Genomic DNA, 26,646 nt, shown 5'->3' with positions numbered 1-26,646 from the left:
AGAATAAAGACTTGAGATACAAAAGATACTTTTTTTAACCACTTTTTCTAAGAGCTTAGAAAAGTGTCTGACATATAATATGGGCACCTGATAAAACTGGTTGAAGAAATGAGTCTTCAAGTTGTGCCATCACCCATTTATGGCAATAGACAAGCTAACATCATCCTAACGTGTTGGAAATCTGCATACTACAAATGAATGTATTTCTTCTGAAAAAAGCAATGTTCAGCATGACATCAAAAATTATAATTTAAGTATTGTTTTGACAGGTTCCTAAAAGAACTAGTTGCCAAAAGGGATCACTACAAAAGCTATTCAATTTTTCCATACCTTGTTATTTTGCCTTAATTTATTTAACTCCAGTTTATACTTTTCTGCTTCTTCTAGAGCTCTATTCAAGCGAACCTCTGTGGCACTTTGACTACTTGCAGCCTGTTTTTGCAATCTTCTTTTATCTTCTAATTCCTGTATGGTAAAAAAAAATATAGAACATTTATAAATACATCATAGGTTCCCCCCTTTATCATTCTGCAGTATTTTCCACATCCATATTCCTTGCTTTCTCTCAGATTTTACACACACACACACACACACACACACACACACAGACACACACACACACAGAGAGAGAGAGAGAGAGAGAGAGAGAGAGCTAGAGGCTGAACACCAAGTGTTAGACATCTCAAGGAATTCTCGCCCCAAACTGGTATTAGAGAAATATATCCTAAAAAACATTGTGTGACCTGGGCTTTCAAATTACATTTTGTTTGGAATTTTGTCTGTTTATTGACTCAAGACACAGTATACCTGTCCTCTATTTTATAAACAACTCTTTATAACTATATTTCTTCTTTTGAGAACCTCCCAAAAAAACCAATGTTAAGACAAAGCCTGCACTGTTTTTCTGTATACCTGACAAAGTATATCATTTAAGGATATATTCATCAAATACAAACATTCTATATAGCCCTATAGGAAAATCCCAATTCTGAGCAGAAACAACAGATCTTATAGATTATTTTCCACATCCTGGGATGAGTTTAGTCTTATATTTCTGCAAACATTCTAGGATATTCTGTTGCAAAGAGTCAACAGGCCAACACCTGAAGAAACATGAACATAGAGGATAAACTCCAAACTCCACCATAATCTTTACCCTGTTAACTAGCCTCATCTCCTGCCAAAGATGTTACTTTCAGTAATATCAGCAGTACTTGGATCTCTCCTAAACAGCCATGGTATTTCCTGTCTCAGTCTCTGCTCATGCTTTTCCTCCTAGCTCTGATCTCTGCCCACTCATTTTTACCTGGCTAGCACCTACTTACTTAGCTAGGTTTGTACTCTAGGGCATTAGCTCCCCAGGACATATTTCCATTCTAATCCTCACTATCCACCCAGATTCTATTAAGTACCCTCTTCAGAACTTCTGTAGCACCTTTAGACACATTTATCATCATATCTGCTATGTGGTATTGAAACTATTTCTTAACTTTATTTCCCCCATTGTAGTGTAAGCTCCTTGAAGAAAAGACCTGTCTTAATTTCTGCGTATCAAAAACACTTCAGTGGCATATAAAAGACACTAACAACATGTTAATTAAACTGAACTTATTTTGTAATACTAAACCCACTCTTCTTTATATCCCCTACAATGTAAGGCCTAGTCCAGAGCCTTACTCAATAAATTGAGCAGACACTCAAAAAATATGGCAGAATAAAAATGATGCAGTTAAAATACAGTTGTCTATATTCTTTTGTAATTTTTTTCCTGGCTATCTCACTATATTTTATTTAAAAACTGATCTCCCTGGCTCTGAGTAATTAAGGGGAAAAGCAAAACAAAACACATGCTGCTCTTTATGTAGGTTTCTAAACAAATCAAACTGTGTATGGATACCATCTGCTATTATAGCCTTCTTCACAGTTTTGTGGGTGGTAGCTACAGGTAGAGCTAGCTTGATTTATCTTACTGTTCACACAGAAAATGCAAAGATTCTCATTAGCTACAAAGTCCACATTTCTTGCTGCCTCATTCCAGCCTTCCCTCTTAAGAATAAAGAAATGAATTTTTGCCCTTCTCTTGCCTGCTGGTGACTTTGTAACCTACTAGAAAAATAAAAAATGTAACCTACTAGAAAAGTGGAAAACATCCTGTACCACATGACGTCCCCTATCTGTGAATCAATACTGCCCCCTTCTTGGGAGGGATGGGGGAAAAAATGACAGCCAGAATAGAAAAGAGGAAATAAAGTTTTTCTAATGAGTAAATCTACTAAAAAAAATTCTACTGTTACAAAAATGTAAGCAGTTACATGTTGCTAGACAAAAATTTCATGAAAAAATCTGAAGTCTTGAGTTGTACATTCATTTTTTAAAAACTAAAAAAAAATAAAATTTAACATTGAAATTCAAATACTATGAGCTAAAAGAAAAAATAATTTATCACTCTCTCATGATTATTAAACAATACATAAAAGGCACTGGGAGAGAACAAGAAAAGAGGGGCATTCATCATCCACAGCAGAAGACAAAACGTAGTAAATGCTCTGAGAATAACACAAAGCACCACAGGTAAGAAATAAAAAGATAAGGATAAATAATCAAGGTTTCATAAACAAGTAGCTAAGATATAAAAGAATGGACTTGGAGTCAGAAAACCTGCCAGCTGTGGTAGACACATTTCCATGGCTGAAATTAGGAGTGATACTATCTATACCTAACAGGTTTCATTCATTTATTTGACACATTTATCAAGCACTTACTACATGTCAGATACTATTCTACATCCATGGGCACACAAATTAACCAAAGTTCCTCCTCTCATGACGTTTGCATTCTAAAAGAAGAGACAGAAGAAGAACACATATATACACATACACATACGTAATATCTAGTAGTGATAAGGGCTATCAAGAAAAAGCAGGGAAAGGGGACAGAACAATGAGGGAAGGGTATTAACTATTTAAAATAAAGTGGTCAGGGAAGTCTTCCAAATGAAGTGAGGTAATGATTCAAGTAAAAATCTTGGGGAGTGGCTCACGCCTGTATTCCTAGCACTTTGGAAAGCCAATGCTGAAGGATGAACCCAGGAGTTCAAGACCAGCCTAGGCAACATAGGGAGACCTTGTCTCTACAAAAAAATTAAAAATGAGCTGGACATGGTGGCATATGTATGTGGTCCTAGCTACTCGGAAGGTTGAGGCAGAAGGATTGCTTGAGCCTGGGAGGTCAGGGCTGTAGTAAGCCATGATTGCACCACTGTACTCCAGCCTGGGCAACACAGTGAGACCCTCTCTCTAAAAAAATAAAATAATCAAAGCTCTTGGGGAAAGAATTCCCAGACAATAGGAACAACGAAGACAAAGATCCTGTAGTAAGAATCCATTTAACATATTGAAATATCACCTAAAAGGTCAGTGTGGTTTCAGTTGAGTGACGAAGGCACAATGTTAAGTCTTGAGATAAGAGAAGTGGGCAGGACAAGACTAGGTGAACCTTGTAAGCTTTACTTACTTACTTACTTACTTACTTACTTACTTATTTATTTATTTATTTATTTATTTTGGAGAAGGAGTTTCACTCTTGTTACCCAGGCTGGAGTGCAATGGCGCGATCTCGGCTCACCGCAACCTCCGCCTCCTGGGTTCAGGCAATTCTCCTGCCTCAGCCTCCTGAGTAGCTGGGATTACAGGTATGCACCACTATGCCCAGCTAATTTTTTGTAGTTTTAGTAGAGACGGGGTTTCACCATGTTGACCGGGATGGTCTCGATCCCTTGACCTCATGATCCACCCGCCTCGGCCAGCTTTACTTATAAATTTGGATTTTATTGTGAGTGACACAGGACCCTTTGGAGAATTTCAGTGTGTATGCATATGTGTGTGTGATGATCTGACTTAAGGATTACTCTGGACCTACTGTGGTATTACCAATCTAGGAGGCTATTAGAATAAGTAGAAGATAGTGGCTAGGACTTGGGTAGAAGTAATGAGCGTTTTGAGAAGTGGTTTATTCTATGTATTTTGAAGACAGAATTGATGGGACTTGTTGATGAGCTGAATCTGGATACAGGAAAAGAGGTAGATCAAGATGACTCCTCAATATTAGACTAAACAAATGCCTTTTACTAAGAGAGGGAAAAGGAGGAGAAGCAGGTTTGCTGAGGGCAGGGAAGCAATAGTTTCCTTTAGGATATGTGAAGTTTAACAAACAGTTGAGACATCAAGTGGGCAGAAATGAAGAGGAAAGAGCAAGAAACAGAAAGGTGAAGTTATCAACATACAGATGGTCTATAAAGCCATGGAACTGAATGAGATCATCTAAGGTTTAGATATAAACAGAGAAGAGACTTGGGCATTCCACCACGTAAGGCCAGGAAAATAATGATTGTGGTGCTCCAGAAGCTGAATAAATAGTGTTTCAAAAGAGTAATCGACTACATCAAATATTGCTGAGACGTAAAACCATGCGAGGAACAGCTGACCACTACAATGGACCACAACTACAATTGGTGACCTTTTAAAGAATACTTTCAATGGCAGAGTAGAGATGGAAGCCTAACAGAAGTATTTTCAGGAGAAAATGGCACATGAGATATAAAGACATTGAGTATAAACAATAATTTTGGAAAGCTTCATTACAAACAGGAGCAATGCTATAGGACTGAAAGTAGATATAAGATCTAAAGAAGTTTTAAAATAAATATATGAACGATTCTATGGCATGTTTGCACATTAATGAGAATAATCTGATAAGAGTAAATTTGATTTTGCGAGAGAAAGAACAATTGCCGGCGCAAAGTCCTCGAGTAGAAGAGACTATATGGAATCCAGTACACAAGTGAATGGATCAGCTTTAGACAAAAGAGGCAGTAATTCGCTGTTACCTGGAGTGGCGAGTGGCACAGAGGCAGAGAGGTTGTAGATTTTAGTGAAAGGATGTTATCTTTTGATTCTCTTTCCTTAAGAAAAAGGGGGCAAAGTCACGAGCCAAGTATAAGGAGGTAGGAAGGGGTATTGAAAAGTTGAGGGAAAAAGGCCAACTGTTTAATAATCATCTCTAAAAGTGGGAGAGGGAATTGGCTTCTTAGAAAGTGAGAGGAGAAAATGCATTACACTTGAGATTTGTAAATAATAAATACCCCAATGTCTTAGGTATTAACAATGCCTCCAATGTCTTGGGTATTAACATTTGCAAATTTCTGTAGCCAGCTTGAATTTCTCCTCAGAAAATGGGATTTTCTTTTCCACTGCATTGTCAGGCTAACAATTTTCCAAACTTTTGGGCTTAATTTCCCTTTTAAAACTGAATGTCTTTAACAGCACCTAGTCACCTCTTGAGTGCTTTCATGCTTAGAAATTTCTTCCACCAGATACCGTAAAATCATCTCTCTCAAGTTCAAAGTTCCATCTCTAGGGCACGGGCAAAATGTCACCAGCTTCTTTGCTAAAACATAACAAGAGTCACCTTTGCTCTAGTTTCCCACAAGTTCCTCATCTTCATCTGAGACCACCTTAGCCTGGATTTCATTGTCCGTATCATTATCAGCATATTGGTCAAAGACATTCAACAAGTCCCTAGAGAGTTCCAAACTTTCCCTCATTTTCTTGTATTCTTCAGAGCTCTCCAAACTTTGCCAGCCTCTGCCTCTTACCCAGTTCCAAGGTCACTTCAAAATTTTTGCCTATCTTTTCAGCAGCGCCCCACTCTACTGGTACCAATTCCCTGTATTAGTTCATTTTCACACTGCTGATGAACACATACCCAAGACTAGGCAATTTACAAAAGAAAAAGGTTTAATGGACTCACAGTTCCACATGGCTGGGGAGGCCTCACAAACATGTTGGAAGGTGAAAAGCACGTCTCAGTGGCAGCAGAAAAGCGAAGAGAGAGCTTGGCAGAGAAACTCCCTTTTTTAAAACCATCAGATCTCCTGAGACTTACTCGCTACATAAGAACAGCACAGGAAAGACCTGTCCCCATGATTCAATTACCTCTCACCAGCTCCCTTCCCCAGCAAGTGGGACTTCAAGATGAAATTTGGGTGGGACATACCCAAACCACATCAAATGTTTTATGTTCACTGAAAAAAACAGATTCAAAAGGCTATATCCTATGTGATTCTACTTCTGAGACATTTGAGAAAAGGCCAAAATGTCAGAACCAAAAACGGATCAGTGGTTGCCTGGGGCTGGGATTAGGGAAGGCCTTGACTAAATTCACAGAGAATTTTTGGGGGTTGATAGAACTGTTTTATGTCTCAATTATAGTGATATTCATACTACTGCATGCATGCATCAAAACTCATAGAATTGTACACTAAGAAGTGTGAATTTACTGCATACAAATTATATCTAAGTGCATCTGATACTAAAATTTATTACCAGATAATGCTAATTATACAAGACCAAGATGTTTAAAAAGCAGGGTTTTAAAATATGACCATACGAAAGAGAAATGTAATGAGGTACTAATGAAGGAGGCACATTTTCTTACTAAATCTCAGATGTGCTAAATTACATAGTTATTGTCACTACATTTTACAAAGTAATCTCAAACAGCATATTATCACAATGGTATACTAATATAAAATTTTTAAAGGTAGGATAGTTTATTTAAAATACATTCTCTCCTTAGATATGACACCAAAAGCAAAGGTAACCAAATAAATATTAGATAAACTGGACTTCATCAAAATTTAAAACTTTTGTGCCTCAAAGAGTACGATAAAGAGAGTGAAAGACAACCCACTATCTTTCAGTATCTGATCTGCAAATCATGTCTCTGATAAGGGCCTTGTATCTAAATACATCAAGAACTTAAAAGTTCTCCTTATTCAGTAATTTTAAAAAATTTAATTTAAAAAATGGGTAAAGATCTTAACCGAAATTTATCCAAAGAAGATACACAAATGCCAACAGGCACATGAAAAGATGTTCAGTATCATTAGTTACTAGGTAAATGCAAATCAAAACCACAATGAGGTAACCCCTTTACACCTGCAGTATGGCTATAATCAAAAAGATAATCTAGTAGATGTTGGTGAGGATGTGGAAAAATTAGGACCTTCATGCACTACTGGTAGGCATGTAAAATGGTATGGGCAGTTTGGAAAACAGTCGGCAATTCCTCAAAAGGTCAACACAGCATTTCCATATGACCCAGCGATTCCATTCCTCACTATATAACCAAGAGAAATGAAAACATATATCCACACAAAAACTTATACATGAATATTCAAAGTAGGGTTTAAAACAGCCAAACAGTATAAACAACCCAAATAACCCAAAGCTACCAATTGATAAACAGATAAATTAAATGTATTATATCCATATAACAGAATATTAGTTGTCACTAAAAAGAAATAAAGTACGGATAGGTGCTGCAACGTGGATGAACCCTAAAAATATCTTTAAAAGTCAGTTACAAAAGACCACATATTATATGATTCCATGTATAGGAAATTTCCAGAACAAACAAATTTATTGAGATATAAAATAGATTAGTGGTTGCCTAGGGCTGTAAGGGATTGAGGGGAGCAGGGTCAGGGTGTGGTGGCTAAAGGGTATGAAGTGTCTTTTAGGGATTATGAAAATTGGTTGTAGTGATAGTTGTACAATTCTATGAAAACACCAAAAGCCACTGAATTGTATACTTTAAAAGGGAGACTTACATACATCTCAATAAAGTTGTTGAAAAATATTCTCTGTAAGGGGAAAGAGTTTTCAGTAAATCCTAATAAAATAACTGAACTGTCAAAATGGCATCTATACAAATGTGTAATATTAATAATTTTATTGTATCTTTGGAATTAAGTTAGAAAATATACCAAAATAATTACCCTTTCTACTGAAGACAACTGTTGCTGTAATCCATCACACTTTTTGTTTGCTTCTTCGAAAAGAGTCTTATATTTTTCAACTTGAGACTGTTGCATATGAATTGTTCGCTGCTGTTTCATAAAATCTTCTTCAAAATTTTTTACTTGTAACTTTAAATTCTGAATTTCATCCTCCTGTAGTTATGAAATTATAGATTATGTGAAAAAACATAAGACTTGGTATCAAAACAAAGCAGAAAACAAAAAGAAGCTTCCTATGTTCTTTGATATTTATACACATTTCATGAAAAACAAATCACGGTCTGTCTTCAAAAATGGAAGTCAAATGTTTTATTTGCATTTAATAGCTTACACTACCACTTATAAGAGAATTCTAATTGTGACAAGAATTTAAGATATTTCAGCTCTGTGAAAATTCATCTCAGAATAAAGTTCAGTACTTATATACAATTTTTGAATTCAAAATTTAGCTATGATTATATCTAATAAAGCTATTCAAAAAATGTAATTGAAATTGCCCTATAATGTCTTTGAATATTAGAGCCTTTTAAGAGGTTTTCAAAACTTACCTTTTTATTGCATTCACATGCAACATTATCCAATTCTTCCTGCATAACATGGAGTTTGGCCTTTAGAAATCTGAGCTGTGCTTCTGTGAATTTAAATAATTATATTTACTGAGTTTTGCTGAATCTAAGATGACCTCAATTGTAGGACAGACCATTACTTTATAAAGAAGAAAACACTCAAGATGGGGAGTCTAATAGGAGATTATCTGTTAGGGGGCACTGTAGGCACAAACAGTCCTAACGTAAAGGTCAATGAGGAATAAATCCACTCAACAGAAAGAAACAATTAAGTTTGCAGATTAATTCACGCTCATCAGGGTGATCCAAACTACATATGAGAATTTAAAGTGGTCTCAGGTCTAATGACCCAGAGTGTTTGACAGGCACAGACATAAATCTTCTCTAACAAAACTCAGCTTCAATCCAGCCCTTGTGATTACAAAATGTCATTGACTGTAACAGAGATCCCAATTTCTGAGAAGTTAAAATGTAGTATATGTGTTTGTGAAGCAAAGAAATACACTAATACCTTACTGTCTAAGCTTTCTCCCACAAACCTTCAAGATCTATCTTTGGTACTTCACTGCCAGCAAAAGTTCATTATTCAATAATATCAGCAGTAAATCTTTTTGAAGTTTATAGGCCCATAAAGTAAATAAAGTAAAAACTGAACTTAAAATGCACTCGTAAGTCAGTCATTCAGTCATTTGTTTAAAAAACACCAAGTGTCTACTATCACAGCGGAGACTATATGGCATAGTAGGGATATTATAAAACAACCCTTAACACGTCATGGAACTTTTCTTGAGGAAACACTTGGAACTGCTCTGACAAGTCATTAGGACAAATTCCACTAAGCCATACGCATGTGACATGTGAAACATAAAACATCTCCATACACACTTCCAGCTGTTTTTAAGTGCCCTCAGTGTTACCATGGAGCTGATGAATCTTGGTTGCCTCTAACCCTACCTAGGTCTCTGTGGCCTTAACTCTCCTTCCAGTCTCTCATGTAACTCCAGGTGAGTAGGGAATAGAGGGAAATGAAGAATTAAAAAATGTAAAGTTGGCAGTAGTTGGCCTCTGAGGGAAAGAAGGAAGAAAAAACAGGAAAGCATGACTTTTCCCATTCATTTTTCTCCCTACCTTTAACCTTAGTAACTCTGCCTCAACCGTAACTCAAGAAGCTGAGTGCTCCCATGTCTGGAGGCCCACGGCAATAACCTCTGCTCCCCACTTGACCCTAGCTTTAATCTTACAAAGTAATCTGTGCTCCCAAACTACTTTATCTTTTTCACCCACATATAACCAAACCATTCCAAGCAATCATCTGAAATAAGAGGAAACTTTCCCAAAAGGGAAGACACCTAGGCCAAAGATATGAAAAAGAAAACAGAAGGGGGGACAAAGTTATAACAGGGCCATGAGACCTGTCACCATGTTCCTCTACCAAGGAATGATCAATGTCTTTCTCAAAAGCATCAAAAGAGACCTAAAGGCAACTTACTGCTCCACTTACCATCCCTTACCATAACTACCCCTAGAAGCTTGATTAGTTTAGTAAATACAGTAAGTGCAGAAGTAAATTGCTCCCTTATGACTAGTATGTAGCACAATAATTATTACACATATAAATTGTTAAAATTTTTCACAGAATCAGAGAATTTTAAAGATAAACTGACATGGTTTGGATCCGTGTCCCTAACCAAATCACATGATGAATTGTAATCCCCAGTGTTGGAGGTGAGGCCTAGTGAGAGGTGAATGAATTATGGAGGTGGTTTCTCATGAATGGTTTAGTATCATCTCTTTTGGTACTGTCCTCATGACCGTGAGTTCTCCTGAGATCTGGTTGTTTAAAAGCATGTCTCAGCTCCTCATGAGGCTGAGGCAGGAGAAGCGCTTGAACCCGGGAGGTGGAGGTTGCACTGAGCCAAGAGTGCACCACTACTCACACCAGGTGAGATTCCTCACTCCTTGTTTGGCTGCTGCCATGACTAGAAGTTTCCTGAGGCCTTCCCAGAAGCAGAAACTGCCATGCTTCCTATACAGCATGCAATACTGCGAGCCAATTAAACCTTTTCTTTATAAATTTCACAGTCCCAGGTATTTATAGCAGTGTAGGAACAAACAATACGTAAACTTTACGATCATCTAATACAAACTGCTAAATTTTCAAATGAATAAATTGGTATTACAGAGGGGCTAAGTGCCTTGCCTGTAGTCACAGTTAATTGCATTGTAGTTCAGCAGTAACTAGTCCATATATACTAAACTTACTTTGTTTCAATAGCATAGGAGGCTACTCATAAATTCAGTAATGTTTTTAGTTGATCTAAATTTAGTACTATTATTCCAGTGATATGCAAAGGATGAGTTAAGAAAAATTATATTCATTAGAAAACTCATTTGATGATTTTATCTGATGGGATGTCAATTCATTTGTCCTTTTGCATGTGTTGATTTAACTAAATAAAATTGAGCAACAGTAAATGAAAAGAATTCAGAAAAACTTTATTTTAATATTTTAACCATAAGGAATGGGTATTTTAACTTAAGTTGAAATGTATTCAATCAAACCAGTATAATACAGTCTTTTTTATTTTTCCTTTTTATAGTGGAAAATATGAAATATAAACAGAAGTAGGCGAGTTCGATGATCCCGACTTACCCCACTGCCTATCTTTAACAATAACTGACTGATGGCTGATTTTATTTCATCTATAATCCCATTCATTCCTCCCTCCACCATATCCTACTAGATTATTCTGAAACAAACCAAGATATCACAATACATTTTATAAATTTAAGAAATAGTTCCCCAGTATTTCTTTTTCTAAGTAACTGTGCTATAAAGATAAAAATAAAAAACAAAAGAAAATCTACCTGCTCCAATGTTGTTACCAGCACCAGAAAAAATGTCATCTATATATTCAGGTAAGGCTTCTTCCTCCAGTTGCCCTTCAATTTTGCTAAATGTTTCTGCAAGGGAAAAGTCTGAAAAATCCTCTGGAATGACAACATCGTTGGCAGTCTGTACATCAGAATATTTCAATTTAACACTAAAAAATAAAAATTAAATATGCATGTACATACATACCTATGAACAAAATAGGAAGGTAGAAAAGATACATGCCTTTTACCCAAATAAGCAGATGAAAATTATTATAAATTTAAATATATGGTGAAATCTGTAATTAATATTTTTAAGGATTATATTACGAGACTACTATTACACATTTTAAATTTACGATGATGTCTACATATACTTTCAAGGACTATATTATAAGAGAATTAGCAGGTTTTTGGTCTTTATGAATCACATGACCAGAGCTAGAAAAGGCTTTATGAGGCCAGACGGTCTGGACTTTGCCTCCAAATAAGAGAATACCAAAACTAAGAGTACTGCGCTTGGCCTACTAGGTCAAATCCAGCCTGTAGCTTTTAAATTTACATGCTTCTGGAGAAAAACTGTACAAAATGACATCACCCTGGCCATAATTCTGCAAACAGCAAAGAAAAATACCTCGTGAGAAAGAATTACAGAGTGAAGCGCTATTAGCTCAATCAAAGAACATTTTATCCACACAAAGAAACACATTCTTATTGCGATCAATATTAAACAAAAAGTTGGGTTTGATTTTTTTAATGAAATGGAGAAGTAAGACAAAATAAAATTCATTTCTAAAGGCACTGAAAATGGGCCAGGCCTAATTCATTGACACAAAAACAGATTTATGGTTCTCAAAGCCGAATTCACTCTTAAAACATAAGCAAAGGCTTCAGAATTCTTTTCATTTTAATTTTTTTGTGGGTACGCAGAAGTTATACATATTTATGGGGTACACGAGATGCTTTGATACAGGAATGCAATATGAAATAAGCACATCATGGAGAAGGGGGTATCCATCTCAAGCATTTATTGTTTGAGTTACAAACAATCTAATTACACTCCTTATTTTAAAAAAGCAAATAAGTTATTATTGGCTACAGTCACCCTACTGTTCTATCAAATAGGTCTTGGGCTTCAGAATTCTATTTGAAAAACCACATTTTTTTAAAAAAAGAAAATGTGACATTTGAAAAGATAGCCCTTCCCAGTTACATATACTTGTATGTATCGTGTATATTCTTTTTTGAAATCTATTGTATAGTTATTTTCTGTTCCTCATCACTTCACTTTTTCCCTCCCTTTTATTAAAAAAAAAAAGGTATTTAAACAAAAGACACAAAAATGAACAAAGAACTTTTCCAGAATTATAATGCAATTATCAGTCTGGGTAAGTAATGGACATATAAATTTTAAAACTTACTGAGAATAAGAAGAAGGTTGGTACAACCCAATCCCCCACCTTTGCTAGAAAGCCTCCTATCCCCGGGAGCATCTTGGGTCCCATTTTATGCTTATAATACTAAGCACTGTCTTGAATTCTTTCTCACCATAAACAACAAAATGTAAATTATAATTATACTATAGTCCTATTAAGAGCATGCCAAATCATTCTGTAGCTCAAAAGACAAAATAATGTGTGCACTTTGTCAAATACTCAAAAACTAGACTAGTTAGCCCATTTGGGAGAACTAGGCAGAGATAAAAAAAACAAACAACCCCCCAACACACACACCAAAAAAGCCCCTCAGTTGTAGTCACAGTTCTAAGAAAATAACTCACTAGAAATAACATATATAAAATTTTTTAATTTAGAAAGTTGGCTTAATGGAACAATATAAAATATCTGCTAATTGCTACAAAACATTTCTGAGTAGAAAATGTTCTAAGTTACTGAATGTGGGTAAGATATAAGTGGTGAAACTTTAGGGTATAAAAAGATCTGGAGAAACAGAAAGAGGTTAATAATTAAGAATGATGGTATTGTGAATTATGAAACTAAAAAAAGAAATACTTTGAAAACTATACTCTACCTTGAATTTGTTTTCCTTCCTTTATTTGCAGAGTGTAATTTGTTTTGAACCTTGTTTACAGGATCAATGTTTTTGGTCTTTGGCTACATGAAAATAATTGAAAGTCTTTATTAATTAGAGTCTAATCATTTGCTAAAGAAAGCAATACAGTAACACAAAGAATTGCTATTTTGCTACACAGAAAAACCGCTATTTTCATGGAATTACTAAAAATGTATTTTCAGAAATATCATAACTATATAGCTGGAAAAGACCTAGATAACACCAGAACCAAGAAATTCAAGGATCAGGAAAATGAGTCCTAAAGATTCAAAGGTATTCAGCTAGCCAGTGGAATGTCATTAATAAATCTGGACGTTCTGATTCACAGATTTTAATTTTCCTCCTGAACCAGTTATTTCCCAGGCAGGCCTTGGTGCCCTTCAGGTATACATTTCCCTTGGCTTAGGTCTCCATGGGTGGGAAACATAGATCCCAGTATGCTCTACACCTGGAAGAGTGATCTCTACACTGTAAATATTTAAATAAATAAATACTTTTCAAATCACCTTCTTTGTATATGAGTATCATTCTTTTCAATTCTTCTACTAGATTTAAGCTTCAGAGAAAAAAACAAAAACCCTCCGTTTACAAAGACATTTCACCTAGAATTTTTTCCACTGTACCTCCAAATTATTCAGTGAAATTATGAGACAACAAAGGATTCCATTTATTTTATGAGTGACATTTCATAAATGTGTCCCTCTGAGTATCAAGGTTGATATTCTATTTCTGTTGAGTCATACCCCTTCTCTTTGTCTAAAAAAGGCTGAAAAATAATCTAAGTTCTACAAAATGTAATTGAACTCACAGAAAGTTTGATTTCATACCTTCGTTTCTGAATGAAGATGAACTATCCCTTCGGATGGTAATGGACCTCTACAGATCAAAAATAAATATTATACACTGGTAACAGATGACACTGAGCTGAGACAATGAAATTCAACAATTATATTTGAAAGGGAAAACACTGAACAATCAAGTAGACTTTGCTATAATTCTAGTTATCCACATGCTAATTTATTTTGAATGAGTACTATAAACAAGTAAAATGCTTTGGTTATATAATTTGCCTTTGAGAAGATACAATATAATGCCAATATTCTTCTAGGAAAATGTAGCAAAAATTTTAATGAATGGAAATTATAAAGAGTGATTACTGGCTATCCACCCCAGTTACTCATTTTACAAACAATTCACCACAGGGCTTTTTATTGTGAGCCCACTCAATGTTACGGTTCTTCTAACGCACTTAAACATTTGGCCAGTGCCTGTTTTCCTCATTATACTGTGAACTCTGCAAGGGTGGAAATCATGTCTGTCTTGTACAATATTTTATACCTAGTCCATTTAAAAGCTTATATGCCAGGTACTACCGGCATAAGTATTTGCTGAGTGCATGAATAGCTACACCCAAAATGCAATTCGTTTTTATACACAAGGTTTTCAAAATATATTTGTAGTTTAAAACAAGGAGTATTTATGGAGGTCTGCAAACTATGTCCCACAGGTTGAATCCACCCACTCATTCATTTATATATTATCTATGGCTCTCTTCACACTATAGTCTTAAAGTTAAGGAGGTACAACACAAACCATATAGCCCACAAATCTAAAAATATTTGCTATCTGTCCCTTTACAGAAGGTTTGCCTAGCCCTGATCTATAGTCTTGGGCACTGTATTAGTATCTCTGAAAACATACCATGTTAGCATCTATTATTGCTATGAAGAAACTCCACCATATCTGCTGAGAACTCCTAACCATTGTAGGGGACATACAACTAAAATTATTTTCCATCAGATACCTCCTACTGAGATAGCCATGCATAATTTTTTTCAGTATTAAATGCAAAGATATACTTAGATAAACTTCTTAACTATTAGAAATATCTCTGGGAAGAAAAAAAGGCTTTCAAAATATGTTAAAAATTACAGAAACTAAAGAATCATTCTCACAAAGGACATGAAAATGTTTCCAAATATTATACAAATTTTAAGTGTCCTCTTTAATCTTCCTCATTTGAAATTAGTGTTTGTTATTTCCTTAATACATTTTCTGTACCTTTCATTCCATTCCCGAACACACATGCATACATATCAGCCAAAGGACATTTAAGGGTTATATGTCTCCATAAGATTTCGCAGTGATATTACTTTGTTAGTGTATTTCTGTCAAAAATGAGCTATAATATGGTCTTCTTACTGTTGTTTAACTCCATGCAACGTTTGTTTGTAATGCGATGGAAATGACTGTATGGTAAACCATGCTCCAGGCTGACTGGAAGATATGTATACTGTGTTATTAGAAAACTAAACTCTGGTTTCCCCATCACATTTTTTGACAGAGTCATCCTGAATGTTGAAGACCTATTATAATATACTCTTCCTAACTATAACTATTTAGGTACAATATCATTGTTCCAACCTGAAGTGAATGGCTTCTTCATAGAATTATCTCCCATATTCAGCAATTCCCAACTGTTCACCAAATGCCATGTTTTACATGGTAAAAGCCATCTGTTCAAATAGTAACAATAAGAGAAAAAACTATCTGATCTAGGTAAATAGAGCATCACGAGAACATCATCTTCTGTTAGCATCATTTCAGTCTTTTAATTTACTGGATAAATGCCATGTCTAATCTTACGTATAATCCAAATTTTGGAATTCTGATAATTTAAATATCTTTTTTCATAGAATATCAGAGTATTACATATAATAAGGATAAGTGGTTTGTTATATGTACACATAAATATGTATATCAAAATATAAAAATATTTAATTGATGTACTTTAAAAATACTCAAAAGCAAAACACATTAACTTCTTGGAAGATCAGGTCTGTTTACTCACCAGTGTAATACCAGTAACTTGACCTGACACAGTGTTCAAAAATTTTTTTCCTTCAGGTTTGAGATATGATTGATATCTCATACAATATACTCTTTTGAGTATACAGTTCAATACGTTTTAGCAAATGCATATGGTCACGTAAACACAACCACCACCAAGACAGTATTTCCATCATCTCAAAAAGTTCCCTTGTGCTGTTTGTTAGTCCCCTAACCCCTACCCAAACCCCAGACAACCACTTTGACTTCTGTCCCTAAAGTACTACCATTTCCAGAGCCTCAAATAAGTGGAAACATAGATTATGTAGCTTTTCTAGCCTGGCTTCTTTCACTTAGCAACTATGTTATTATTCTATTAGTAGTTCATTGCTTTTTATTGCCAAGTAGTATTCTATTGCATGGATACACCATAATTTGTTTATCCAGCCACCATTTGATAAATACTTGAATTATTTCCAAGTTTTGGTAATTATTATTAAAACTGCTCTAAAAATTTACATGCAGGTTTTTTTGTGAACATATGTCTATATTTCTCTTGGGTAAATATCTAGGAAGAAAAATACTGGATCACATGCAATAATTATTTTTGAATAAATGAATAATGTCCCAATATTTCACATGAGCCAAATATTCTCCCATGTCAGTAATAAACTTCTCTTTTGTTTCTAAACCCTGTAGGGCCATGCAGCTCTTACAGCCTGCTTCTTAATCTCGGAATACTGGGAGGTGGGAGACCCATAGTTATTTTAATATTTTTAAAGCCACAAATAATTTTAGTCCATTATTAAAGTTTGCCAATAAAACTTCCCCCAAATTAGTGAGTTTCTTCCCTAATTTCAGTCAGTTCTACATGCCATTACATTACCTACAATTCTTTTCAGGACTAATTATTTATTTCTTCACCTGACCTCTCTTTCTCAATTTAAAAATGGGTTACTTGTATACTGTCAAGCTTCTAAGGAGAGACTATAGCTGTAGTTAGGTCTTTGTCCTGGGCCATTTTATCCAAATAAAAAGTTTTACTATGTGCCATTTAATCTGATCCTTTCCCTGAGGAGCCTGAATCCACTGAAAAATTTTATCAGTGGTCATGAAGTCCACATGTTTAGTCTGATATTTGCCTCAAGGCTGAATTTTGATAGGTTTCTGTTCCTGAAACATTTTCTCAATTTTACATTGTAATTCTTGAGGTCTAAAACCACCTTACTTCACAACTCCACAATTACAACAAGGGCAATCAAGAGTGTGCTACTGTCATCACAGTTATATACATCAGTGGAACACTTATCAAAGTCCAAAAATAAAAACCGTATGTCTGTGGTCAACTGATTTTTGACAAGAGTGCCAAGAACATTCAATGGGGAAAGAATAGTCTCCTCAACAAATAATGCTGAACAAATGGATATCCATGTGCAAAAGAATGGAGGTTGGCTTAATATCACAAACAAAAATTAACTCAAAATGGATCAAAGAATCTGAATGTAAGAGTTAAAACCATAAAGCTCTTCAAAGAAATCATGGTTGTAAATCTTTGTGCCTCTGAATTAGATAATCAGGTATTCTCTTTTATTTCTGCTTGCAAATCAGCCAATTCTTTCCCAAAGTTGTCTCTTTAAGAGTACATACTGCTAATATTCTGTGTTCCATCCTCTTTCCCTAGAGAACAAGTTCATTAGACCACTGCTGTGCCTCCCAAATTACCACAAATGTCAGTTTTACTACATTCATTGCTGCTATGTAACATTAATCCTCTATCGTTTCACCCCCCAGTATCAGTTTCCTTGCTGGCTCTTCCCTAACTGCTAAGGTAATGCCATACTTCTGAGTTTTTTTTACACAGCATTCCAATCCCAATACCAATTTCAACATTAGCAAAAACAAGCAGGATAGTAACCTGAAAATTCCAGTGGCTTCACTGATTCAATATAGCAGCAGAGGGGGAGAAAAGCTGTTTTTTCAACATGTCCCACATATGGTCACCCAGAGACCAGGCTAGGAGAATTTACCAATTGGAATTCTACTCATCTGCATGGCATGGAAAGTCAGCTGGACATTCACTCACCAATTCTTGTCTATTCTGGCTTGGAAGAGATTAACTAAATTTCTGTTCATAGCCCACTGACAACTGTAAGAGACTTGGAACATTTGGTGATCATGATTGCCTCCGCTACAATATGATTTCATAGTTAATTAATGACATAGGTTCTACACTTTTCCTGTTTCCTCTAAAGTTTTTGAGATGAAGACAAGAATATACATTTCAAAGTAATATTCTGAAAATTACATGAGATAAAGAAGGTAAAGGGCTTGCATTGTATCTGACTGGTATAAGCCCCCTATAAATACATTATTCTTCAAATGGTAGATTTTCAATGTTACATGCAAAAAGATCTTACATAGTAAAAGATCCATACACATCATTAAAAATAAAGGTGTTTGAGAATTTAAGTTACTTACCTTAAACTATAATCATCTTTGTCATCACATGATTTCACTTGTGTTGAAAGAGGCCTAGATCGTACTTCTTGCCGATCTCTCTTAAATGAGTAAAGATAGGTCATATATCATGTAGGAAAAAAACAAGCCACTAAGATATATTCAAGTGCCTCTCTGAACATTCATCATTTCAGAACTGTCCAAGGTTTCCATAACGTAAAGGAACAGAATTCTATATGCTGTAGTATGAAGATAAAGTCTATAATACTAGTTGTACCTTCCATTTGTTCTGGGTTAAAAAAATTCCATCCTAAGGAGAAAATGTAAGAATATCAAGGCCTTTACATAATATTTATAACTCCGGCTTCCCCATCTCTTTAGAGCCTTCCATCTTATACAGCACACAATGGAAATTAGGAGGCACAAGAATGAAAAAAATAAATTCACTTAATGGGCAGAAAAACTTATATCGGGAAAAACTTTAATATTGAGAAGATGCTAAAATGTGAAAATGCTAAAAATGAAGTATCAGTAGTAAAAGCTTTTGGCAAAGACACATCAAGAAATGAAAGTGAGGCAAGATGGTGAAATAGAAGCCCACACTGTTCATACCATCTGCAGGAACACCAGATTTTAACAACTACCTGAACACAAAAACACCATCACAAGAACTGAAAATCAGGTGAGCAATCACAGTACCTGGATTTAACTTCATATCATTGAAAGAGACATTGAAGAAGGTTGGACAGATAGTCTTAAATCGCTGACACCACCCCTCTCTGACTCCCTCCTGCAGTGCCTGTGCAGCCCAAAGAGTCTGTGCACATTGGGGAGGGAGAGCACAGTGACTGGGGGACTGTACATTAAACTCAGTGTTGTCTCGTCAGAGTGGAGAGCAAGGTCATGTGGGGCTAACGCAGTACCTATGCATGGAGGAAGTATTTGGACCAGCTATAGCCAGAGGAAAAACTGCCCATCCTACGGGTCAGAACTTAAGTTTCTCAGCAAGTCTCACCACCACAGGGCAAAGTGCTCTGGGGTCCTAGGTAAACTTGAAGGGCAGTCAAGGACACAGGGATTCCAATTTCTAGGCAATTCCTAGTGCTGAGCTCAGCTCAGAGCCAGAGGACTAGGGTGGGACCTAGAGAGACACCAACTGTAACCTAGGGAGACATCAACTGGGGCACTAAAGGATTGCTTACACCACGCCTTCCCCAACACCAGCCAGTGCAGTTTGCAGCAACAAAAGTAGCTTCCTCCTTCTGTTTAAGGAGAGGAAAGAAGAGAAAAAAGAGGATGTTGTCTTGCATCTTAGATACCACCTCAGCCATGGAAGGCAGCCAATATGGTGCCAGGTAGAGTCACTAGGCCACCATTACAAGCCCTAGCTCCTGAATGACATATCTAAACACACCCTGGGCCAAGAGAGAAGCTGCTGCCTTGAAGGGAAGGACCCAGTTCTGACAGCATGCATCATCTGCGTACCAAACAGATCATGGGCCAAAAGTAACAGCAGCAATGCCAAGGTATTAATAGTATGCCATGGGCCTTCGGTTCTGAGACATACTGACTTCAGGGGTGACCCAGCACATTCCCACTTGCAGTGACTACTCTTTCTGCTTGTGAAGGCAGATGGAAAAGTAAAGAGGCCTCTGTCATTGCACCTTATGTATCAGCACAGTCACAGCAGGGCAGAGCACCAAGTGGGCTCTTGTGGTCCTGTGGCTCCTGTTTCCAGGAGTTGACTCTTAGACAGCATTTACAGACTTGCCCAGGGACAGAGGGGAGCCCATTGCCCTGAAAGGTGAGTCCCAGGCCTGGCAGCATTCACCACAACCTGACTGAAAAGCCCTTGGGCTTTAAGTGAACACTAGCAGTGGCCTGGCAAAACCCTGCTATGGACTAATGGTGGTCGTGACGACAAGGAGAGGCTCCTCTGCCTGTGGAAAGGGAAGGGAAGAGCAGAAAGGACTTTATGTTGTAGTCTGAGTGCCAGCTTAGCCACAAAACACTAGAACACCAGATACATTTCTAAGATTTTTAACTTTAATCTCTGACTCCTAGACAGCATCTAGACAGCATCTGTGGACCCAGCCAGGGCTTGTGAGAAGGACACAAACCTGGCTGGCCTCATCACCTGCTGATTGTAGAGTGCAAGGGTCTCAAGTGAACATAGGTGGTAGCCAGGTAGTGTTCACAACGGGTTGTAGGCAAGATCTAGTGCTGTTCTGGCTTCAAGTGTGACCCAGCACAATCCCAGTGGTGCTGTGCAGGGACTGCTTGCATTGCCATACCCCCAGTTTCAGGTAGCTCAGCACAAAGAGAAAGAGACTCCATTTGTTTGGGAAAAAGTAAAGGAAGGGAACAAGAACCCAGGGAATTCTTCTGGATCTTATCCAAGACCACCAAGGCATCTAAGAGTCTACCAGAATCCTAGTGATATTGGGTAGGGGACCTAAGTCCCTTCAAATAAACGGAAAGTCTTCTCAAGAAAGATGGGCACAGGCTGGGTGCGGTGGCTCACACCTGTAATCCAGCACTTTGGGAGGCCGAGGCGGGTGGATCACGAGGTCAAGAGATTGAGACCATCCTGGTCAACATGGTGAAAACCCCGTCTCTACTAAAACTACAAAAAATTAGCTGGGCATGGTGGCGTGTGCCTGTTAATCCCAGCTACTCAGGAGGCTGAGGCAGGAGAATTGCCTGAACCCAGGAGGCATAGGTTGCAGTGAGCCAAGATCATGCCATTGCACTCCAGCCTGGGTAACAAGAGCGAAACTCCGTCTGAAAAAAAAAAAAAGAAAGATGGGCACAAATAAGATGAGAATGTGAACACTACAATACTTAACTCTTCAATGCCTAGACACTGACAAACATCTACAAGCATCATGATTATCCGGGAAAACAGGACTTTGCCAAATGAACTAAATAAAACACCAGTGACGAATCCTGGAAAAACAGAGACGTGACCTTTCAGACAGTGAATTCAAAATAGCTGTTTTGAGAAAACTCAAAGAAACTCAAATAACAGAGAAGAAATTCAAATTTCTATCAGATAAATTTAACAAAGAGATTGAAATAATTGTAAAGGATTGAGCAGAAATTATGGAGTTAAAAATGCAACTGACATACTGAAGACTGCATCAGCATCTCCTAACAGCAGAACTGATCAAGCAGAAGAATTAGTAGTCTTGAAAACATGCTATTTGAAAATACAGTCAGAGGAGACAAAAGAAAAAGGAATGAAGCATGCCTGTAAGATCTAGAAAACAGGCTCAAAAGGGTAAATGTAAGTGTTATTGACCTTAAAGAAGAGACAGAAAGACAGACAGAGGCAGAAAGTTTATTTGAAGGGATATCAGAGAACTTCCCAAACCTAGACAAAGATATCAGTGTTCAAATACAAGAAGATAATAGAACACCAAGCAGATTTAAGCCAAAAAAGACAACCTCAAGGCATTTAATAACCAAACTCGCAAAGGTCAAGGATAAAGAAATGATCCTAAAAACAGCAAGAGATAAAGAACACAAAAAGAAGCTCCAATACATCTACCAGCAGACTTCTCAGTGCAAATCTTATAGACCAGGAGACAGCGGCATGATGTTTTTAAAGTGCTGAAGGAAAAAAAAAAATCATTTACCTTGGAATAGTCTATCCAGTAAAAATAGCCTTTATTATTATTATTATTATTTTAAAATCTAACCTTGATAAATAAAACTAAATGTTTATTTACACCAAAGAATTCCAACACTGGACCTTTCACATATGAAGGACAAAGTATTCTATATATACACACACAGCAAGGGGTGGCAGGGCTGTAACAAGAGAGTTTATAATCTTTAAACATGAAAGAGAATAACAGAACTTTCCAGAAAAACAAAAGCTGAGGCATTCCATCAACACTAGACCTGTCCTACAAGATATGCTAAAGGTAATTCTTTAACAGAAAAGAATGTTAATGAGTAAGAAGAAATCATCTCAAGGTACAAACGTCACTGGTAATAGTAAACACATAGAAAAATACACAATATTATAACACCGTAACTGTGTATAAGCTACTCTCAAGTAGAAAGACTAAATGATGAACCAATTAAAAATAATAATTACAACAACTTTTTAAGACATAGACAGTACAATGAGATAAACAGGAACAACAAGTTAAAAACTAGGGAGATAAAAGTATAGAGTTTTTATAACTTTTCTTTTTGCATGTTTATGTAATCAGTGTCAACTTGTCATCAGCTTAGATCGATGGCTTACAAGATAGTATTTGCAAGCCTCACAGTAACCTTAAGTCAAAAAACATACAATGACCACACGAAAAATAAAAATCAGGAAATTATACCACAAGAAAAAATCACTTTCAATAAAAAGAAGACAGGAAGGGATACTACAAGACAACCAGAAAACAAATAATGAAATGGCAGGATTAAGTCCCTTATTAGTAATAACCCTCAATGTAAGTGGACTAAATTCTTCAATCAAAAGATAGACTGAGTGGATGATGAAACAAGACCCCATGATCTGTTGCTTACAAGAAACACACTTCACCTATAAAGATATACATAGACTGAAAATAAAAGGGTAGAAAAAGATATTCTACACCAATGGAAACAAACAAACAAAAAGGCAGGAGAACCTATACTTAAACAAAATAGATTTCAAAACAAAAACTGTAATAAGACACAAAGAAGGTCATTATATAATGCTAACGGGGTTCACCCAACAACAGGATATAATCACTATAAATATATATGGACACAACACTGGAGCACCCAGATACATAAAGCAAACATTATTTGAGCTAAAGGGAGAGCTGCACCACAATACAATAATAGCTGGAAACCTCAGCACCACTTTTAGCACTAAACAGCTCTCCCAGAAATTCAACAACCATCAGACTTAATCTGCACTACAGAACAAAAGGACCCAACAGACATTGCAGAACATTTCATCCAAAGACTACAGAAGACACATTATTCTTCTCAGCATATATATCCTTCTCAAAAACAGGCCATGTATTTTAGGTCACAGAACAAGTTATAAAATATTTTAAAAACTGAAACAATATCAAGCCTCTTCTCTGAATGCATGAAATAAAACTAGAATAAGGACAACTTTGGAAACTATACAAAGACATAGAAATTAGGCAATATGCTCCTAAATGACCAATGGGTCAATGAAGAAATTAAGAAGGAAATTTAGAAATTTCTTGAAACAAATGATAATGGAAACACAACATACCAAGATCTATGAGATAGACTGAAAACGGTCCTAAGAGGGAAACATGTAGCTGTAAGTGCCTATAACAAAAAAGAATAAAAATTTCAAATAAATGAATTAGCAATGCATCTTTTTTTTTCTTTCTGTTTTCTCCTCCAGAGATTCACTCTGTTGCCCAGGCTGTAGTGTAGTGGCACAATCATGGCTTACTACAGCCGGGACCTCCCTGGGCTCAACAATCCTTCCTCCTTAGCCCCCCAAGTAGTTGGGACTGCAGGCATGCATCACCACATCTGACTAATTTGTATTTTTTGTAGAGATGGAGTTTCACCATGTTGCCCAGGCTGGTCTCAAACTTCTGGGATCAAGTAATCCATTTGCCTTGGCCTCTCAAAATGCTGGGATTACAGGCATCAGCCATCACATCCAGCAAACAATGTATCTTAAAGAACCAGAAAAGCAATAGCAAACCAAATCCAAAATTACCAGGAGAAAAGATGAAGATCAGAGCAAAAATAAATGAATTTGAAATGAAGAAAAGATCAATGAAACAAAAAGGTTTTTTTTAAAAGATAAGCAAAATTAGCAGAGTAACAAAGAAGGGAGATAAACCAAATAAATACAATTAGAGATTAAAAATGAGGCATTACAACTGACACTGCAGAAATTCAAAGGCTCGTTAGTAGCTATTATGAGCAACTATATGCCAAGAAATTGGAAAATCTAGAGGAAACTAATAAATTCCTAGACACACACATACAACCTGCCAAGATTGAACCATGAAGAAATCCAAAACCTAAACAGAACAATAACAAGTAACAAGATTGAAGCCATAATAAAACAATTTTCCCAGTAAAGAAAAGCCCAGGACATGATGACTGCACTGCTGAATTCTATCCAACATTTCGAGAACTAATACCAATCCTACCCAAACTATTTCGAAAATTAGAGGAGGAGGGAGTACTTCCAAACTCATTTTATGAGGCTAGTATTACCCTGATACAAAACCAGACAAAGACACATCAAAAAAAGAAAAGTACACACCAATCTCTCTAATGAATGTTGATGTAAAAATCCTCAAAAAATACTAGCAAACTGAATTCCATAACACATTAAAAATATCATTTGCCCTGACCACATGGGATTTACCCCAGGGATGCAAGGCTGGTTCAACATACACAAATCAATCAATGTGATACATCATATCAACAGAATGAAGGACAAAAACCATATGATGATTTCAACTGATCCTGGAAAAGCATTAGATAAAATTTAACATCCCTTCATGATAAACACTTAAAAAACTAGGTATGAAAGGAACAGACCTCAATATAATACTAGCTATATGACAGACCCACAGCTAGTATCATACCAAATGGGAAAAACTGAATGCCTTTCCTTTAAGAACTGGCCCATTTTCACCACTGTTATTCAACACAGTACTGAAAGTCCTAACTAGAGCAATCAGACAAGACAAAGAAATAAACGACATTCAAATCAGAAGGAAGCACTCAAATTATCCTTGTTTGCAGATGGTGTGCTCTTATATTAGGAAAAAACTAAAGACTCCATCAAAAATTATTAGAAGTGATAAACTCAGTAAAGTTGCAGAATACAAGATCAACATACAAAAATCAGTAGCGTTTCTATATGCCAATGGTCAACAATTGGAAACAAAATAAAAAAGTAATCCCACAAATAAAAAAGGGCCACAAATAAAATTAAATACCTAGGAGTTAACATAACCAAAGCAGTAAAAGATCGCCACAACAAAATCCATAAAACATTAAAGCAAGAAACCGAAGAGTTCACAAAAAAAAAATGAAAAGATATTTCATGTTCATGGATTAGAAGAATCAGTATTGTTAAAATGCCCATACTACCCAAAGCAATCAACAGACTCAATGCAACCCCTCTCAAAATACCAATTGCATTTTCACATAAATAGAAAAAACAATCCTAAAATTTATACAAAATCACCAAAGTCCCAGAACAGCCAAAGCTATGTTAAGCAAAAGGAGCAAAACTGGATAAATCATATTACCTGACTTCAAATTATACTATCAAGCTACAGTAACCAAAACATCACCGAAGTGGCATAAAAACGGACATACAGACCAAAATAGAGAAAAATCCAGAAACAAATCCACACACATACAGTGAACTCATTTTTGACAAAGTTGCCAAGAACACATACTGGATAAAGGACAGTCTCTTCAATAAATGTTGCTGGGAAAACTGAATATCCACATGCAGAAGAGCAAGACTAGACAACCTTCCTCTTCCCATATACAAATATTAAATCAAAATGGATTAAAGACTTAAACCTAAGAAGTTAAAACTATGAAATTACTAGAATAAAACACTGGGGAAACAGGACATTGGAGTAGACAATGATTTCTTGAATAATACGCCACAGGCACAGGTAACCAAAGCAAAAATGGACAAATGGGATCACATCAAGTTAAAAAGGTTCTGCAGTGAAGGAAACAATAAAGTGAAGAGACCACCCACAGAATGGGAGAAAATATTTGCAAACTACTCATCACAAAGGATTATAAGGCAGAAAATATACAGAGCTCAAACAACCCTATAGGAAAAAAACCTAATAACCCAATTCAAAAATGGGCAAAAGATCTGAATAGACATTTCTCGAAAAAAAAAAAAAACTGCAAACAGGCATTAAAAAATGTGTTCAACATCACTGATCATCAGAGAAATGCAAATCAAAACTACAACATCATCTCACCTCTGATAACATG

At 36.2% G+C, this 26,646-nt stretch overlaps 1 protein-coding gene across 1 annotated transcript in view; it reads right to left on the bottom strand.

Annotated features, from left to right (window-relative positions):
* Positions 1–309: 309 nt before the first annotated feature.
* The window catches only part of TEX9 (testis expressed 9), a 36,814-nt gene continuing 10,477 nt past the window's right edge, over positions 310–26,646 (bottom strand). Inside the window, exons 4-10 of the mRNA XM_037743788.1 lie at positions 18,682–18,761; positions 14,202–14,250; positions 13,333–13,415; positions 11,296–11,471; positions 8,410–8,492; positions 7,841–8,014; positions 310–465 (exon numbers count right to left, since the gene is read on the bottom strand). Of these exons, the coding sequence (XP_037599716.1) occupies positions 316–465; positions 7,841–8,014; positions 8,410–8,492; positions 11,296–11,471; positions 13,333–13,415; positions 14,202–14,250; positions 18,682–18,761 (795 nt within the window). The 3' untranslated portion in view covers positions 310–315. The remainder of the gene's footprint in view (positions 466–7,840; positions 8,015–8,409; positions 8,493–11,295; positions 11,472–13,332; positions 13,416–14,201; positions 14,251–18,681; positions 18,762–26,646) is intronic.

Source organism: Cebus imitator, unplaced genomic scaffold, assembly GCF_001604975.1.
Source record: "Cebus imitator isolate Cc_AM_T3 unplaced genomic scaffold, Cebus_imitator-1.0 Scaffold154, whole genome shotgun sequence".
Lineage (NCBI taxonomy): Eukaryota > Metazoa > Chordata > Mammalia > Primates > Cebidae > Cebus > Cebus imitator.
This window is presented reverse-complemented; position numbering and strand designations above follow the sequence as displayed.